The sequence below is a fragment of the Chelonoidis abingdonii genome, chromosome 8, assembly GCF_003597395.2.
Source record: "Chelonoidis abingdonii isolate Lonesome George chromosome 8, CheloAbing_2.0, whole genome shotgun sequence".
Classification (NCBI taxonomy): Eukaryota; Metazoa; Chordata; order Testudines; family Testudinidae; genus Chelonoidis; species Chelonoidis abingdonii.
The window spans coordinates 76553852-76573749 of NC_133776.1; the positions used below are offsets into that span (position 1 = coordinate 76553852).

Here is a 19898-nt window from a genome sequence, read left to right on the forward strand (position 1 = left end):
TTTGTTGGTGAAATTTTTGTCAGTCAAGGGTGTGCTTTTTACTGACTGAAAAAAAAGTTTTACCAACAAAAGTGCCAGGTATTCTTATATCTTACATGCCTACTTTTCTATAGATTATCATAACCTTGCAGAATTCAAAAAGCCTAGAATGTTTAATAATAACATATACACATTGTTAGTTATCATAAAAACATCCTTACATCTTTGCTTTTTTTCCTATTTCAACATCATTTCCACCTAGCCCAAGAGAAGAATGTTGTCCACTAGGACAAAGTGTGAATAGGTAAGCAGGTCTTTGCTTGAAAACATTTTTCTATATTGCAAAGAAATCCAAAATTTCTTACGTTCTGAAGCCTGTTCAGTCAGCAAAACTCTCGACAGTAAGACAATGAGAGGTAAGAAGTCGCTGAAATTGGACATTGTGAAGCTGTTACAGTAAGAGACGACTCAAATTCTTCTCCTCTATCTGTTGAGCAGTTGTTAAAGGTAACAGCTATTACTTTAGATTTTATCATAGCAAAGCAAAGATCATGGATTTTGAACTTGGTTTATAGCATCTTTCCCTGCACATAATTACTAATTAACCTCTCTCTAATAAACTTACTGGCATTTTTATTAGCATATAAATCTTCTATCATTATTAAATATGTCTATAAAAATCTTTATCATTAACCCCTTTCTTTCTGAACTCTTGTAATCATGTAAATAAAATCACATTAGTGGCATAAAGGGTTAAAGAGATTCAATAAGAACATTTATTTGTTTAGCTTTGTTCTTTCTTTAATGCAGCTTTCACACAATTTAGTTTTCTGAGGACTGAAATACTATGGGTGAAATTTAATGGTCTTTGATATGCAGGAGGTTAGAGTCGGGGCAGCTCTAGGCATTTTGCCGCCCCAGGCATGCCTGCGGGAGGTCCGCCGAAGCCGCGGGACCAGCGGACCCTCCGTAGGCAAGCCGCCGAAGGCAGCCTGCGGGAGGTCCGCCGAAGCCGCGGGACCAGCGGACCCTCCGCAGGTAAGCCGCCAAAGGCAGCCTGCCTGCCACCCTCGTGGCGCCTAGCAGAATGCCCTCAGTGGCTTGCCGCCCCAAACATGTGCTTGGCGTGTTGGTGCCTGGAGCCGCCCCTGGTTAGAGTAAATAATCTAATGGTCCCTTCTGGCCTTAAACTCTATGAAATCTATAAAACGGAAGCCTTATTAACTCAATGAATATAAAGCATTTTATTATTAAACATTTTTAGAATTAACAAAAAGATATATAATGACTTTTTCCTATTTGGCATAACTTCTGTGTAACAGTTATCAAATAAGAGAAGAAAAAAGAAAAAAACAAAACGTCAAACCTAAAACATTCAGTAACACATTTTAGTATCTAATATTTCATTTTATGATTAATATTTGTATGGCAAAGATTCATGTATCTTACTTCACTGACACAAAGGCACCCAAAAAGTCTGTAATATTTCATTTCATTGGACTGGAAGAGGTAGAACACTGCAAGAATATTGTGGCCTGCATCTATCAAGACATCTTGATATCAGTTAGCTATAGAGCTAAGGTGATTCTGAAGGACATTGATCAAAAAGCCATTTACTCAGGAATAAACGCACTAACATTTATTAACATGCTGTCAGGCCAATAACAGCTTCCAAACATTTTCCCATTTGGAGTTTAGAAATGCTGAGAAATTTTCATGTAATTTTATTTAAAGGAAGTGAGATAGCTCTTTAGGTGGAATTGAGCTCTGCTTGATGGAGTACCTAGTGGAAATAAAAGTGTCTTTACTTCACCTTTTAAAACACACTCCTTTCAATCTTGGGTTGGCTGGGCTCATTTTGGCCCCCAGCACAACTTAGAGCAGCTCAAGGTTACTCTCATATGTACCTTACTATAATGGCCCTTAAAGGACCTTTCTGGATGTCAAGCATTACTGGAGTATAGTACCACTTCATCCATACCTCTTTCCCCTGGCCACACCATAGTTTGGTTACAAAACATGTTCATCACATGTTCAATTTTTTGCTTTGATTTGTATGGCTGACAATATTTGCACTTTGATTTTACCACCACTTCTCCCAAAGTTTAAAATGACACACCTACATCTTTACTTTTTAATGCACATCTTATCGTCCAAGTTTATACATCAATTCTATTTCTGAAGGGAGGTATTTACAATTCTATGTTCTTTACCCTAAAGTTTCCAGTAAGACTGATAATTCTTACACTACAGAAATTTCCCCTGAACTTTGTTCTTTTTGTATATGAGGAAATAAACTTAAGATTTATTTCAGACTGAACTTTAGCTTTATTCAGGTCACTGTCACAACCCTGTTGCCCTATCGACTTCAAGTGGAGTAAACAAATATCTTACACTTATAATATGCTTTTCATCCCACAGGTTCACATAGCACTTAAACTAACATGCAAACTATAGAGAGGGGCCATTTATCCAGCACTGAAATGCAGCCATGATTTTAGCAGCACACAAAGACACAATATAAAAGTGAGTGGTAGTAGACCACTACTGAGCCTGAAGTGCTGAGGGAATGCAGGGAGGCAGAATGGACCCAGATATACCTGCAGGAAAACTGCAAGGACACTATCATGGTTTTCCTGGGGTTGCTCTTTTGGAAAAGTTAATGCAAGGTTTGGGCCAAGAGGAATTGTACCAAGAAAGATAAAGGTATCAGTGCAAGGGTCCTTGTAGGGTATGTCTATACTGCAATTAAACACCTGTGGTTGGCCTGTGTCAGTTGACTTGGGCTCACAGGACACAGACTCTGTGGCTATTAAATTGCAGTGGGGACGTTTGTGCTCAGGCTGGAACCTGGGGTCTCGACCCCTCGAGTCCAGCCCAAAGCCTAGGCTCCAGCCTGAGCCCAAGTGTCCCCATTGAAATTTGATAGCACCACAGTCTGAGACATGTGAGTCCAAGTCAGCTGACACAGGTCAACTGCAGGTGTTTTACTGCACAGTAGACATAACCAAAGAAGTCTGATCAGACCCAATGTAACATCCTTAAGTGAAATTTGGTCTAGACTCTGGGATTAACATTCCTATATGACAAAAAAAAAATATGCCATGGAATCGTTAATGGTCACAAGTGATCAGGAACTTGATTTCATAAATTCTATCTGCAAGACAGAACCTCTTGCTGCACAATGCCTGCTAACCTCCCTCCCAGCATAGTGGTTCAATAGCAAATAAGAGAAAATGTGTCAGCTATACTGCAGACTATACCAACACTACTTCCTGCAGTTTCCTGGCATTCCTGTTAGGCCTCTTATCCAAGAACTGATCCAGCTCAATGTGATTTAACATGTGAGGTCTGATGGGATCACAATACAAATGGGAATTGATTGGGTGTCCTTTAGACTGAGTTTGTTTTCTAAATTTGTGGAATTAAGTCTCTCTAGAACAGGGGTGGCCAACCTGTGGCTCCGAAGCCGCATGCGGCTCTTCAGAAGTTAACAGGCAGCTGGAGCTACAGGCACTAACTTTCCAATGTGCCAGTAGAGCTCACTGCTCAACCCCTGGCTCTGCCGCAGATCCTGACCTGACTCCACTCCTTCCCCAAAAGCTCCTGCCCCTTCCCCAGAGCCTGCTGTGCCCTTGCTCCTCCTTCCCCCCAGGAGCCTCTTGCACGCTGTGAAACAGCTGATTGTGGCGGGTGGAAGGCATAGGGAGGGAGAAGGAGGTGCTAATAGGTGGGGCTGCTGGTGGGCAGGAGGCACTGGGGGTGGCAGGGGGGAGCTGATGGGGAGGCTGCTGATATATTACTGTGGCTCTTTGGCAACGTACACTGGTAAATTCTGGTTCCTTCTCAGGCTCAGGTTGGCCACTGCTGCTCTAGAAGAAGGAAAAATATATAGTTGATGGGGAAAAAAAAAATCAGCAACTATTCAGAAATACATTTACTTTGGCCAGATGATACAAGCTGCTCTAACCAGGAAAGTGGGGTGCAGAGAATTATCAAGACTCGGTAGAGACCCTTTGGTAGACTGAAAAGTCTCTTGAAGTGCAAATTCCCTTAATTAAAAAAAAGTTGCAGAAATGTGCACACTGCAGCAAATAGAGGAAGCAGAAGCTAAAAAGTGCACAGAGACACATGGGAAGATGTATACTTGGTACGAAATAGAAAAAAGGAAAACAGAGAAAAAAGGAAAACAAGCAGAGAACTTTAAGACTGAGAAAAGTCTGATTAGTCTGCAGTGAGGAAACACAGATGTTGGACTGCCCTTATCGTCCATTTCCTCCCACCTCCTGACCAGCCATCCTCTCCCTTTCCACACATATCCTCCTCTCCGAGCCCTAAATCATCTTGCACACCCAAGACTTCCACTGCTCTCCCCGTCATGCCTAATGCTTCCAACATACTGGCATGTCTCCCAATTCACTTATCTTTGTGACAGAGTCCATCCCCTACGCAAAGAAATTATAGGAAAGAACACTGGGGACTGCCCTCCAATATCCCCTTCTGGGCAGAGAACATAAAGCTGGTACAATGGAAAGCAATTGCTCCTCATAAATCAACTGAGTTTAGCTCCCTTCTGTCTTTCTTTTTCCAGTCTCAATGATTGATTTTAGTGATCCCAACAGCCTGCTATGCCATGAACCTGAGGCAAGGGAAATGTGAGTATTGTGATGCTGATTTCCATTGTGACTACCCATCTGCTCAGGAGCTGCTGGTTTAAAAGGAAGTAGTAGGTCACAAGGATAAGTAGGGGTAGGATGTAAGTAAGGCAGAGGCAAGGAGTGGAGGCCAAATTACCACGTTAGTGAAGGAAAGAAAGTGCTTTTTGAAATGGTGAATGAGGAATATCTCCCAAACGACGGCCCAGCAGTGCTCCATCTCCCTCCTGGGAAGTAATCAGTCCTCTGCCTCCTGCTTTCCACAGGACTGGCCTTGGCGCTGGCGCCATGAGCTGTTTCCGAATCCGCCCGGCAGAGCCCCAGGACTGTCCTGAAATCCTGCGCCTCATCAAAGTAAGAGGGACAGTGAAGTGTGCAGGCATCTTTCCCTCAGTCAGTGTCTTTCCAAGTTTCCTTTTTAAAGCTTACTACTATTTCCTGTGCTAGACATAAACCCCAGAGCATCTTTATTAGCTACTACTGTTAATGTGCTGGTGGATAATGGTATGTAAGACAAATTAGATAGATATCTCAGACAGACAGAAGTAGAAGTATGAGGTATAGACGTAACTCTTGCCTAATCTCTCTGATACCCTATCTTTTTGTTCCCCCAATCCATTTTCCCTTTTAACTCCATCCAAAGCACATGACCACCTGCCCCCTTCATGTCTTTCTCTCAATCCTATTTCCCATCCTTCCTCCATGCTGCTCCCTCCTGGTCCCGGTCTGCCATGCTTTAATCCTCTTTGCCTTCAGCTCCTTTCATTTCTTCCAAAAGACCATAAACCTCCCTACAAGATAAGTGACCTGGTAACAAGACTGGGGAAAAAAAATTAACTATAATTATGGAGCTACCAAGACATACAGTCCTGTGCTAAACTTCACCACTCAATCACACTGCTTTTCATTACATCTGTCCTCTTACAGTGATTAGTATGCTGTATCTTTACACTGTAAACTCTGAGATAGGGGCCTTGTCTCTAAACACCTAGCACACTCCTGGCGCTGTACAAATATTCTAATCAATTATGAATAAAGAATGGGAAGAAATTCAGTTTTCCCTGACATGTAGACTATAGATGATGTTTGCTTAAGTTTATATAGAAATTTGTTGAAATGTAAGTTGGCCCAAAAATCTATTGCCTAAAAATACACTTGATGACAGTTGGGCAAGGCCTGGTAGAATATGAGTGAAGTAAAGGGAGACAATTTAGAAAAGCAAGCTGGAGATAAGTTATGGCATAAACCTAGGTCACGTTGTAAATGTATTTTGGTTCCAACTGGTTTTTACAAGTATTTTAGATAAAACGTTAATGTTTTGAACAACGCAATCTATATAGTTAGTTATGGGTATGGCATTTACACATAGATTAATTAAAAAGATGGTTCATGTTACCTAGCAAATGAGAAAGCAGAAAATATTTAATTATAGTAGCGGAAATACAGATAGGAGAAAAGGTAGATTTAATGTTAATTAATTAAATAAGCCCCATTATTATGTTGACAGCACACTAATTTTATATTAGAGGTGCCCATCCTCCATCAAGGTTACAGAAAGGATTATGCCTTGTGTATGGACTAATCACCATAAATATATAATTTAATTTTAGAATATAACCCTGCAATGCATTTATACTCATAATTTAATGCCAGTTTGATTTACTATTTTATATTAAAGTTTTTAATTTTATCACTCATTGTGTCATTCACAGTCCACGGCTAAGTTACATTTTCTGTAACCACCCTGGAGGCTTGAACCTTAAAGAATTCAGTTTAATTTTATTCCTTATTTTTGAACTTACTAATTGGGAACACACAAATCAAAGGTTACATATGTGAGATTCATTAGTTGTTAGTCTCCCAAGGAAAGTAATAGAAACCTCATCACTTGGCATTTTAAAATGCAGACTGGATAAAGCCCTTAGGATGGAATTCACTTCTTCAAGGATGGCCTATACCAGCCCCTCTGTGCTGTCAATGTCCCTTGTTAACCCTGTGTGTGAAGGCAAAGTGACTCAGAGGAGTCCCTCTTTATCCCCTGTATACCATGCAGATGGGTGCCATGACAATTCTAAACATACCAGAATAGAGAAGCAGCCTGGGCTTTGAGCGTGCCTCGTGGATCCACACTTATGTGGACCAGTAGATAGGACCAATTACCAAATGCCAACAGATTGCACTGCAACTCTGAGTCTTGCCTATATGCTGGAGGTGATGATAATTCCATGTCCTCGATCCCACACCTAGCTCCTCCTAAAAAGCTTGTGCACTCACCTTCTGCACTGATGTTCTCTTCAAGACTGCACAATGGACTCAATTTAATTGAGTTTGATTTTTTTTTAAATTGCCCTTCCTAAGATCTGTGATTTTTATTATAGATAGATAGACAGATATAATGTATTCAGGTTTACCAATGCCATAAAAACATTTCTCAAATAAAATACCCAGTGCCCATAAAAATATGTTCCCCTGCCTACTTCTCTGTTCCCCTTTCTTTTTTTATCACTCCTGAAGATGGTTATTCTACCTATGCTGCACAACAAACTGCCCTTCATTTCCTTCTCTGTGCCTTACTCCATGACACCTGCAATTACCTCCCATATTTGGTCAGAAATGCCTGCACCCTCTTCACAGACCTCTTTAAAAGTCCTTTCAACATGTCGAAAGGGAAAGCAATGATGTTCTTCTGACAGAAACATTAAAAAAAAGGAAAAGAGGAATGGTAAACGGGGCACTAACAAAAGTCATGCTTAGCTTCAAACCCGACCATTTTTCTTCTTGTTTCATACCATTTCCCATCCTTCAGTTGCACATTTTCTCACTAGATTGCAAACTATTTGGGAAAGACCTTGTCTTCTTTCTCATCTGTAAAGTTCCTAATACATTTTGGCTGATAAATAATTAGTAGTACTAATACTCTGGCTTTGGACACGGAGTGGTGAGTTGCACTTTAAGATTGTGGCAGGTCCTGACTGGTGCATTAAAAAGTGAAAGCCTGCAATCTCCCCACCATCTTTGTGCCCCTCTGGAAGGGCTAGTCACAGTTATCGTGGATAGAATTGGCCACTGTGGGAAGAGTGCTGAGGTGTGCACACAACCATGTCCCTGTCCCTTCCTGCCAGTTGAGTTGATCCATTGTGGGTGCAAAAGCTTATATTATCCCATTTCAAAGACTGGAGTAACTTCAACTTCACTGTGCACCACCTCTGAGCCACAGTAGGAGTTAGGTAGAATTCTCACAGTGACAAACACTGCACAATAGCCCAAGTACAATCCCCACAATGTGGCCAGTGGCTAACAGGCACAATCTGGCCATTACTATTCATATTTCTCTCTCCCTATCAGGCCTTTAAAGATATCCTCTTCTCTAGAGGTGATGTGTCTGAGACTTACATCTAGGAAAAAAACCCCAAAACCTGATGTTGTTCCCAAACTGGGATCTTCCAGTTGCCATTTCAACTTTTTGTATTTATTCCGTTTTCCCTTTCTAGTTTTTGACTGCATCTCACCTGCAAGCCAGGGAGGATATTACATCATGGACCCACAAAACAAAGGGCTAGTAACGTTAACATGCAAAGGAATGATATAACATTCCTCTATGCAAGAAATAAGTCCAGATACTTGTAAGCTAAGATAATATGCTCCTACACCTGTTGGAACAGTATTCTGACTTATGAAGTCAGTGCAAGTGATACAGCAATCCTTCCCATAGATAAAATCTTCACCAACTTTACAAAGTGTTCATTCCTCAATGGTCCAAAAGGAGAGTTTTCTAATCAGTTCTGAAATTCAGGTCTTTTGCAGGGATAGCTAAAATACTGCCATCTTTTGGAGTTACTTTTCACTAATATGGCAGCAGCTTTCTGGAAAATACTCAGCCAGCCTTAACAGCAGTTTTTCCATCATCATTTATAGAGTTCTGCTGATGTGACAAGACAGCATGCTACATCCTTCACAAAATACTTAGGAATGTTCTTTCTAATAACAAACAAAAAGTATCACTAACGGTTGGAGCAGATTAGTGGAACTTGGAACTCCCATATTCTGTTTCTAGCTTTACTACCCAACTTACTTCAAGACTGTGGAAGTCTTGGGTGTAACAACTACACTCTGCTTCCATTTACCTGTCTCACAAGTGTTGTGAAGCATCATTAATTAAAAAAAGTCACACCTGAAATGTTGAACACGTACATGCCATACAAGTGACACCTAAAGTTACTATAAAACTGACTAGCAGTGTATAGTACTAGGTAGTGTATAGTCTGTATCACTATTTCTTATATGTAGTTCTCCTGATTTTTTATGTCTTTCAAACAAGGGAGATTTTGTTTAACAAAAAAATAAAAATGGAATTGTAAAATCACAAAAATTGGAAGGGGGATTTGGGTAGAGCAGTCTATGAAACTACTTCTCTTTTTAAAAGTTGACTAGACTTCAAGCTGACAGCCTTTAATGATAAAAAGTGTAATGCAAGTATAAAAGTATTATTATGGTCAGATTGTGCTCAGTTTATAGAATAACACATATGCTGCAGTTTTTCCCCCAGTTTCCATAATGAACTAGAACATAGCAGATATAGAGCAACAGTTTCTGCCTACCTCACTTGCAGAGTTCACTGCAGGATTGGGGCCTAAGGTAGTATTTTGCATCGAAATCAAAGTTTAGCATAAACCTTAATATTTTGCACAGTATTCTGTGAAGACTGCAACTATTGATGAAACCTCAAACTCCAATTTGTTCATCCAACAGGAACTAGCTGCATACGAAAATATGCCAAATGCAGTAAAATTAACAGAAAAAGGTAAGATTATACTCTAAATAAAAACACCTATGGAAACCTATACATTATACAGTAGAACGTCAGAGTTACGAACACTAGAGTTACAAACTGACCGGTCAATCACACACCTCATTTGGAACTAGAAGTACAGAATCATCAGCAGCAGAGGAAAACAAACAAACAAACAACCCCTCTCCCCAACAGTACAGTGTTAAATGTAAACCACTAAAAAAATAAAGAGAAAGTTTAAAAAAAGATTGGTCAAGGTAAGGAAACTTTCTGTGCTTGTTTCATTTAAATTAAGATTCAGATGCATTTTTTTCTTCTGCACAGTAAAGTTTCAAACTGTAGTAAGTCAATGTTCAGCTGTGAACTTTTGAAAGAAGAACCATAACATTTTGTTCAGAGTTACGAACAACCTCCATTCTTGAGGTGTTCGTATCTCTGAAGTTCAACTGTATATAAAAGAACTATGTACTGTATATTTTTGAAAGATTATGATGAATATTGCTGTTGGAGGCAATGCATTATAGTAGTTAGGACAGACAGAAAGAACTGAGTTCTATTCCCAACTTTGCCATTGGCTTACTGCTACTTGCAGTTACACTTAGGCCATGTCTACACTAGCGACTATGTTGGCAAAATTTATGTCACACAGGGGTGTGAATATTCCACCCCACTTGAGCGACACAAGTTACACTGACATAAGCCCTAAGTGTGCACAGCGCTACAGGGCCAGGAGAGCTTCTCCCGCTGACATAGCTACCATCACTCATTGGGGGTGGTTTAATTAGGTCAACAGGAGAGCTCTCTCCTGTCGGCATAGAGCAGCTATACGAAAAATCTTACAGCAGTGCAGCTGCATTGGTACAGCTGTGCCACTGTAAGCTCTCTAGTGTAGACACAGACTCACAGACTTTAAGGTCAGAAGGGACCATTATGATCTTCTAGTCTGACCTCCTGCACAATGCAGGCCACAGAATCTCACCCACCCAAACCCCTGACCTATGTCTGAGCTACTGAAGTCCTCAACTTGTGGTTTAAAGACTTCAAGGTGCAGAGAATCCTCCAGCAAGTGACCTGTGCCGCACGCTGCAGAGGAAGATGAAAACCCCCCAGGGCCTCTGCCAATCTGCCCTGGAGGAATATTCCTTCCTGACCCCAAATATGGCAATCAGCTAAACCCTGAGCATGTGGGCAAGACTCACCAGCCAGACACTCAGGAAAGAATTCTCTGTAGTAACTCAGATCCCATCCCATCTAACATCCCATCACAGGCCATTGGGCATATTTACTGCTAATATCAAAGATTTGCAATTAATTGCCAAAAATAGGCTATCCCATCATACCATCCCTCCATAAACTTATCAAGCTTAGTCTTGAAGCCAGATATGTCTTTTGCCCCCACTGCTCCCCTTGGAAGGCTGTTCCAGAACTTCACTCCCTCTGATGGTTAGAAACCTTCATCTAATTTCAAGTCTAAACTTCCTGATGGCCAGTTTATATCCATTTGTTCTTGTGTCCACATTGGTACTGAGCTTAAATAATTCCTCTCCCTCCCTGGTATTTATCCCTCTGATATATTTATAGAGAGCAATCATATCTCCCCTCAGCCTTCTTTGGTTAGGCTAAACAAGCCAAGCTCTTTGAGTCTCCTTTCATAAGAACAGGTTTTCCATCCTTGGATCATCCTAGTAGCCCTTCTCTGTACCTGTTCCAGTTTGAATTCATCCTTCTTAAACATGGGAGACCAGAACTGCACACAGTATATTCCAGATGAGGTCTCACCAGTGCCTTGTAAATAGTACTAACACCTCCTTATCTCTACTGGAAATACCTCACCTGATGCATCCCAAGACGCATTAGCTTTTTTCATGGCCATATCACATTGGCGGCTCATAGTCATCCTGTTGATCAACCAATACTCTGAGGTCCTTCTCCTCCTCTGTTACTTCCAACTGATGTGTCCCCAGCTTTTATAACAAAATTCTTGTTATTAATCCCTAAATGCATGACCTTGCACTTTTCACTATTAAATTTCATCCTATTACTATTACTCCAGTTTACAAGGTCATCCAGATCTTCCTGTATGATATCCCGGTCCTTCTCTGTATTGGCAATACCTCCAGCTTTGTGTCATCCGCAAACTTTATTAGCACATTCCCACTTTTTGTGCCAAGGTCAGTAATAAAAAGATTAAATAAGATTGGTCCCAAAACCGATCCCTGAGGAACTCCACTAGTAACCTCTTCCAGCCTGACAGTTCACTTTCAGTATGACCTGTAGTCTCCCTTTAACCAGTTCCTTATCCACCTTTCAATTTTCATATTGATCCCATCTTTTCCAATTTAGCTAATAATTCCCCATGTGGAACTGTATCAAATGCCTTACTGAAATCAAGGTAAATTAGATCCACTGCATTTCCTTTGTCTAAAAAATCTGTTACCTTCTCAAAGAAGGAGATCAGGTTGGTTTGGCACGATCTACCTTTTGTAAAACCATGTTGTATTTTGTCCAATTACCATTGACCTCATGTCCTTAATACTTTCTCCTTCAAATTTTTTCCAAGACCTTGCATACTACAGATGTCAAACTGACAGGCCTGTAGTTACCTGGATCACTTTTTTTCCCCCTTTCTTAAAATAGGAACTATGTTAGCAATTCTCCAGTCATACGGTACAACCCCTGAGTTTACAGATTCATTAAAAATTCTTGCTAATGGGCTTGCAATTTCATGTGCCAGTTCCTTTAATATTCTTGGATGAAGATTATCTGGCCCCCGATTTAGTCCCATTAAGCTGTTTCGAGTTTGGCTTCTACCTCGGATGTGGTAATATCTACCTCCATATCCTCATTCCATTTGTCATCCTACCATTATCCCTAAGCTCCTCATTAGCCTCATTAAAGACTGAGGCAAAGTATTTGTTTAGATATTGGGCCATGCCTAGATTATCCTTAACCTCCACTCCATCCTCAGTGTTTAGTGGTCCCACTTCTTCTTTCTTTGTTTTCTTCTTATTTATATGGCTATAGAACCTTTTACTATTGGTTTTAATTCCCTTTGCAAGGTCCAACTCTACATGGTTTTTAGCCTCTCTCACTTCATCCCTACATTTTCTGACCTCAAAAGGTAGTTTTCCTTGCTAATCACTCCCATCTTCCACTCTTTGTAGGCTTTCTGCTTTTTCTTAATCACCTCTCTGAGATGCTTGCTCATCCAGCTTGGTCTACAACTCCTGCCTATGAGTTTTTTCCCCTTTCTTGGGATGCAGGCTTCTGATAGTTTCTGCAACCTTGACTTGAAGTAAATCCAGGCCTCCTCTGCCTTTAAATCTGCAAGTTCTTCAGTCCAATCCGCTTCCCTAATTTCCTTAATTTTTTTAAGTTAGCCCTTTTGAAATAAAAAACCCTAGTCCCAGATCTATTTTTGTTTATCCTTCCATTTAGTTTGAACTGAATTAACTCACGATCGCTCGAACCAAGGTTGTCCCCTACAACCATTTCTTCTATGAGGTCCTCACTACTCATCAAAATCAAATAAAAAATGGCATCCCCTCTTGTTCGTTCAGCAACTACTTGGTGAAGGAATCCATCAGCTATCGCAGCCAGGAAAATCTGAGCCTTATTATTACAACTAGCACTTGTCCTCCAGTCTATATCTGGGAAGTTAAAGTCTCCCATGAGCACACAATTCCCATTAGTGTTTACTTTATTAGAAACATTAAAGAGGTCTCTGTCCATATCCAAATCGGATCCCGGTGGTCTACAGTACACCCCAAACACTATCCCAGGGGAGACTCTAGTTGCTTTCTTCCCCAATGTGATTTTTCCCCAGATGTCTTATCCATTCCATCACTTATTTCTTTACCGTCTACCTCATCACTGATATACAATGCTACTCCAACACCTTTGCCTTTCTTTCTATCTTTCCTAAAGAGCACATAGCCTTCAATACCTGTACTCCAGTCATGACTACTATTCCACCATGTTTCTGTTATCCCTATGTTTCTGTTTCACTTCCTGCACCAATAGCTCTCGTTCCTCTATTTTGTTATCTAGGCTCCTTGCATTAGTGTACAAACATCTTAATTTTTGCTGTTTGGCTTCTCTTCATTCTTTACCCGATTAGGCACAGAAATTCTACCGCTAGTATCACCTATTAAACTGGTATCTACACTACCCTTCCTCCTTATCTCCATAGCTTTAGAGTCACACAGTTTGTCTCCTCATCTGTTACTGGAGAAAAACACTTACCTCATTTAAAAGCTGCGAGATCTTCAGCTGCAAGATTCTTAAAAGTGCTGCGTAAGTGTGAAGTATTTTATCCCTTTCACATACTTTTCTTTTTGCAATTGGCTTTGTTTCCTGTCAGGTTCCATACTGAACTTGTATCCTGAGAGAACTGTAAATAAGAACGCAACGCTAACTTTTAAAACACAGAAATTTAAGTTTTATGTTGTGTGACAAATGGCATTTTATCATCTGCCTCAGCCTACTTATTTCTGGCCTTAATTAGAGGAGAGGACAGCAAACTAGGGTCCTGATCTTGTAGTCTTTACTCGTGTGAGGAGTTCTACTGAAATCAGCAGGAGTACTCATATGAGCAAGGGTTGCAGGATCCATCCCCTCAACATTGTTATCACTGGTTTAGGAAAATTTCTTCCAATTTAGTTGCTAACTGAAACAGTAGGTGAAATAATCAAATTACTTTTAAAGCTCCAGTTCCAGATCAAAAGTGAAGTGCAAAAATTGAGTTTTTATATTTAACACTTTACTGCTCTAAACAAACTACACAAAACCATGACCCTTGAATGTTTCCTTGAAGCACTGTTGCAGCAGAGTTGGAAGTGCTCATTGTGGGCCTGATACAAAGCCCACTGAAATCAACAGAAAGAATCCTATTGCCTTCAATAGATTTTGGATCAGGCCTCGTGGAAGGGCCAGTTCAGCTGTAAATGATAGTTTCTCATGTCTGTGTTTTGATAGTTCAAGAGCAGATACATGTTAGTACTTTTCCCCCCAAATATTGATGCTTGAACATTTTCCATTTCACAACATTTTATTTTTTCTTTAGCTTTATGCTTTTTTTATTAAAGATTATTGCAAATACAATCTGGTGCATTAATATCTTGACTCATGCTCCTAAATAGCTTTTATTCTCACCATAACATACCTATTTCTTTTTCCTTTTATTCCAATCTACCCCTTTTGAACACTCCATGCATTCTTCTGGAAAAGGCTGATGGACTGTAATTGTACAACCATCAATAACTATTTCCAAGTACTCCCTCAAATGGAGAGCTACTTTACAAATATTCTTATTTACTTTTTTTTTTAATGCAGTAAGCCTGCCATTAACTCACAGGTTTTAATTTTAGATTTGCTTGAAGATGGCTTTGGAGAACATCCTTTCTACCACTGTCTAATAGCAGAGGTGCCAAAGGAGGGACAAACAGGAAGTAAGCTAAACATGTTTCAGATATTTATCTATTGATTACCTCTAACAATCCATGATTACACAAAGACAGGTTTCAGAGTAGCAGCCGTGTTAGTCTGTATCCGCAAAAAGAACAGGAGTACTGGTGGCACCTTAGAGACTAACAAATTTATTTGAGCATAAGCTTTCGTGGGTCCAATGCATCCGAAGAAGTGGGCTGTAGCCATGAAAGCTTATGATCAAATAAATTTGTTAGTCTCTAAGGTGCCACCAGTACTCCTGCTCTTTTTGAGATTACACAAAGAGTGACGTAAGGAATAACAAAACTGAGAAGGCTGAGGTTGTCTGAAGCTCCAATATGGACCCATTAGCTGACCACAGCAAGGGAACTTCATGGATTTTTCTTTTAGATATTTTAATAAAAAATTCATTGCCATCAATGGATGAATGAACAGAGACTGAATTATCTTCTCTATCTAAAAGGTGTTCCCCGCCAGTCATAATTGAGGCACACAGGTGATGTGATGTTCATCCACAATGCACATTCCACTTTGTCAGTTTTTAGAGATTGACAGGAGTGCCAGTTAGTGGTACTAATTCTGTGGATGTGATCAAATGATAATAGAGATTAGACTATTGTTAGTAAGGCAAATAAATTTAATCTGAAACCAGTTCCTTATGAAGAACCCCTTCACCCAGTACCTCCAGATAATTTTGCAAAATGCTTTTGATAATACAGTCTGCCTTCTTGATTACACCTTAGTATCAGCAAGTATCTGAGGTTTCCTTCCTAATAGCTAAGATTTTACAAGAGTCTTCTGCGTGAAAAATACCCAAGACTTTTAAAAAATCCTGCAGTTTGGAGTGCATGCCTTTCGATGTTATTGTAACAAATATTGGCTTTGTGGTGCTTATTTGGTCTGAAATCTATGTTTGCTGCATTTTAACATGATTCAGTACACAGGAATTTTCACTGAGAGCTACCTGTGTTTATACCAAAAGTTTCCTTAAAAGGCTGAAGGATAGCTATAAAGAATCATATTGATATTATATTTACATAAGCTAACCAGTTATTTCACTTTTTATGGTCTTTCTTTCAGGTAGTTGCACTGTAGGCTATGCTATGTATTACTTTACATATGACCCTTGGATTGGCAAGTTACTTTACCTGGAAGACTTCTATGTCATGGAACCGTATAGAGGTAATAAATAAATGAATAAACAAACAAATAAGCTTGTTAACAAGCCTCACTCTTGATAAAAAAAACAACAAATAATTACTCGTTTACTCTTTCAGTATGAATTAGCTTCCAGCTTTCTCTTTCCATACTTCTAGGCAATACAATTCTGTAAATAAATATCCTGCAATTTTTATAAGGGAACAAAGCATGAATGTGTTTCCAACCATTAGAGGACTTTGTCTTCTGAAACATATTATACTTGAACACTATTATTAATACATTCTGTGCATGATTTTGAGAACTCTTCCAAGAAATTATGCTGAAGAATTTTTAAACTTTAAAGGTGAAGCTAATATTGTTTCCTAATGTCAGTGAAAAAGGTATATTTTAATCATGTTTAAAAGCAACTTTTAATGCCTTTAAATTTAATTTAATAAAAGGATCAAGAGCCTGACCTGCAATAGAAGTGATACTGACACAAAATATAAAATAATCAACTTTTAAAAAAATTTCCCATGCTAAGCCTTTATTTCAAGTAAACATGAAAGTGCTAAATTATATCACAATGACTCACAAATAAAATCAAATTTAAACAAATTCTAGATTTTCATAATAGTACAAATAATCTCAAATGAAAATATATTTTATGCAAGTTTAAAAGCAGTTCTACTTCACTGTAAATCAACATTTCCTTATGATCCAGTCAAAACACACATAACTTAGTTCAATATATTTATATTATATAAATTAAATATAAAATTATACAAAATGCATATTTTCTCACTTCCAATGACATTATTTATTAGAAAAGTAATTTTCTATATGAAAGTTACATTAATTTGAATTTCCCATTAAATATTTTAAATGTCCAACTATAATTTCATAAAAATATATCTTGATACGAAACTCTGTGTGTGTACTGATATTTTTAATGTTTGCACTATTTAATAGGCTTGGGCATTGGCTCGGAAATCTTAAAGAGATTAAGCCAGGTATGTAACATTTAAAACAAAGATTTACAAACACTGCATAATTTAAATGGTCATTTCCCTCATTTTCTGACCTATGACAGCATAAGATTTTGATTAATAAATTCTCTGTACAGTATGCTTACTATATATGAATTAATGTAACACAAACATATAGACTTGTTTTCATATAGATTTCTTTTCCTGCCAATGTAAGTCTGTTCTCAGCAAAATTTTAACTAGTGATTTTTTGGTTCCGTCTAGTGGTAAATGGACTCTTAAAGCAGTGGGACTTCTACATCTTATACAGGGAGATTTTCTCTTAACTTAATAGACTCTCACAGTTCAGTTAGGAGAATCCTTCTGATATTTTGCTTAAGTTTCCCTATGCTCAATTTCATACGGTTATGTACCCTGTTGTACTTCTTTAGAAACACACTAAGTAATTCTTCTCTGGCCTTCATACTTAATTTCAAATAAACAGGGGGAAAATCTTATGCCCTGCTCAGTGTGTAAAAAGATTCCAGTAGGCAACAGAGCTTGTGTGATTATGCTGGAGTACAAGAAGCCCTTCAAGGCGTCTCCATTTATTGTGTTCCAATGACCTGGTCTACAGAACGAGAGAGGTCTTAGATATGTGTCTAACGAGCAGACTATGCAGAGTTTAATGGGTAAACTAAGCACCCCTGTGGAAATCAGCAGAATAGCTGCAGCCTTCCTATTGCAGTAATAGATGTGGATACGCTCCAAGGCTTATATTGGAATATGTCCCTACACTGTAATTAGGAGCAAGCCTCCCATGCTTGTGCTAGTGGGGCTTGCACTAGTGTGCTAAAAATAGCTGTGTGGATGTTGCAGCACCAGTGACTAGCCTGAGCCTTCACCAGTGCTGCAATATCCACACAGCTATTTTTAGCACACTAGCACAGGCCCTGCTAATACAAGTTTGTCTATGCCATCCGGGAGGCTTGCTCCAAACAGTCATGTAGACATACGCTTGGCAGAGGGATTCTCAGGCAGCCCATATACTAGTGTAGTGCAGAGTTTCCAGAAGTTGGACCAGAGACTAGTTATACTGCCTTTTTTCCCCCTCAGTTTAACTAAGAGTGATCTAATCTAGCAGGCTACTCGCTTGTTCATCCTGTGAATATCATGATGACAAAAGAGAGTAAGGCATCTCTGCAGAGAATTTTGGCTCAAACTGTTGCTATTTTCTTGAATTCATCACTATACCATGTGCAAAAAGGGACTAGCTTGTTAGAGAACATGACCTGCTCTGGCATCTGCTGTATGTGCAGTGGCCTTTTGAAACGGTACCACTGGCCCTTTTCATAGATTGCTCTTTCTATTTGTAGATGAGTATCCAAACTAGTATTGGAGAAGGCATCCCAAAATAATGCCTTGCAAGTAATACAGAATGTTTACTTTTCAACAGATAGCAATCAAAACAAACTGTAGCTGCATGCATTTCCTTGTAGTCATTTGGAACAAGCCGTCTATAGAGTACTATGTGAGACGTGGAGCTTTAGACCTTTCCACTGAAGAGGGCTGGCATCTCTTCAGATTTGACAAAGAGAATCTTCTCAGAATGGCATCTGGAGAATGAAGGAAGTTCCCATTCACCATTCCAAAATTTGTGAGAGATTAGATTATTACTCTGCAATCAGTTTGTCCTGCTTTCAGTTCTGCGCAATAGAACATCTGCTGCTAACACCATGGAGTTCCAGTTTGTTATGCATTTAACAAGATTAATCAAGTCTATGTAACTGCTTTGTTTTATGACCAGCAGCCTTTACTACTATTAGGTACTATTAGAGTTACTAAAGTTTCTTTCACCGTTTGTTACATAACTGGACACCATTCAAAGACACCCCATGTTTATCTCCCCCGATCACATTAACAAATAGATGTATATGTTAAAAAGTGTTACTGTACTGTATGCATTGTATCACAAGCTTATTTATATTTAAAGTAATCCTGCCTGCTACAAAAACAAGTCTTTTGTTACTAACCTTTCCCACGATGTGACATTATCAGTACGATGAATGATTGTGTCCTCATCTTTCAGGCAGGTAGTAGCCAATCAGGATTAGAATTTTTCACCTAGTTCTCTCTCATCTCGGAGGTGCAAGTAGGCATCCCCTGTTCATGAGCAACGTAGCTGGAGAACATGATCATCTAAGCTAGTCACTTTGTCTGAGACTGGTCATTCACTGTGGCATTTGTGGTCAGTTTTCATACTGGTGTTGCTACATCACAGAGAGCAAGGTGAGAGACTTTTTTTTTCTTGTGATGCTGGTGCTACCATTAATGAATGATGAATGGATCCAGCTACCAGGGAGGAAGGAGTAACTAAGGAGAAGTTAAGATAGACTAGGCTAAAGTGGCAAGAATAGAAGATGACCATGAAGAGCCTATTAAGATGAGCAAACCTCCTGAAGGTAGCCTCTTTAAAACTGCTGAGGAAGAACCCCTATTGGGTCTTGCTGATCAAAGACCTCTTCAGCAGATGCAAATCCAGCCAGTACTGCAAGTTTGGATCCTACAGAAAAAGACAGATTTACACACCTTCTCCTCTTTATGAGCCCCTCTGAACAGCATGAACAGAGACCCTGGATTTGGGGAATATTTTAGATGAGGTAATGCATACTGCAAGCTCTAGGGGGATCCAGGGAGTGCCACCACACTAAGTCTGGTCTTGGGGTCATGGCAGAAGTTGGGAAGCAAGATCTCATTGCTAAGGATGAAGGCTGAGGCGCCACCTTCAGGAGAAAACTGGGGTACATTCAGAGAATTAGTTTCCCCTTGTAGAAAATTACATATGAGGGACTGCAAGCTACAGGTACAAGTTTCCTGACTCTTTGGGCTGAGAGCATGACAACCATAAAGGCCACCTTC

The 19898-nt window shown here is 39.5% G+C and overlaps 1 protein-coding gene across 2 annotated transcripts; it reads left to right on the plus strand.

The window, feature by feature from the left end:
• The first annotated feature begins 4922 nt into the window (after positions 1-4922).
• On the plus strand, positions 4923-19572 carry SATL1 (spermidine/spermine N1-acetyl transferase like 1). 2 transcript variants are annotated; one of them, XM_032765478.1, is made up of 6 exons: positions 4923-4988; positions 9384-9435; positions 14793-14886; positions 15956-16053; positions 16984-17024; positions 18436-19572. In XM_032765478.1, exons 1-6 carry the CDS (start codon positions 4923-4925, stop codon positions 18604-18606), a joined length of 522 nt encoding a protein of 173 aa, XP_032621369.1. In that variant the 3' UTR covers positions 18607-19572. The 2 variants fall into 2 exon arrangements, with proteins under 2 accessions (XP_032621369.1, XP_032621371.1); XM_032765480.1 differs by having other exon boundaries at positions 14793-14873; positions 15952-16053.
• The last annotated feature ends 326 nt before the right edge of the window (positions 19573-19898 follow it).

Coding starts and splice junctions, on each gene's coding strand:
- SATL1 (XM_032765478.1), top strand. CDS start 4,923: ATGAGCTGTTTCCGAATCCGCCCGGCAGAGCCCCAGGACTGTCCTGAA. Junction 16,054..16,983: donor TGTCATGGAACCGTATAGAG/GTAATAAATAAA, acceptor ACTATTTAATAG/GCTTGGGCATTGGCTCGGAA. Junction 17,025..18,435: donor TCTTAAAGAGATTAAGCCAG/GTATGTAACATT, acceptor ACTTTTCAACAG/ATAGCAATCAAAACAAACTG.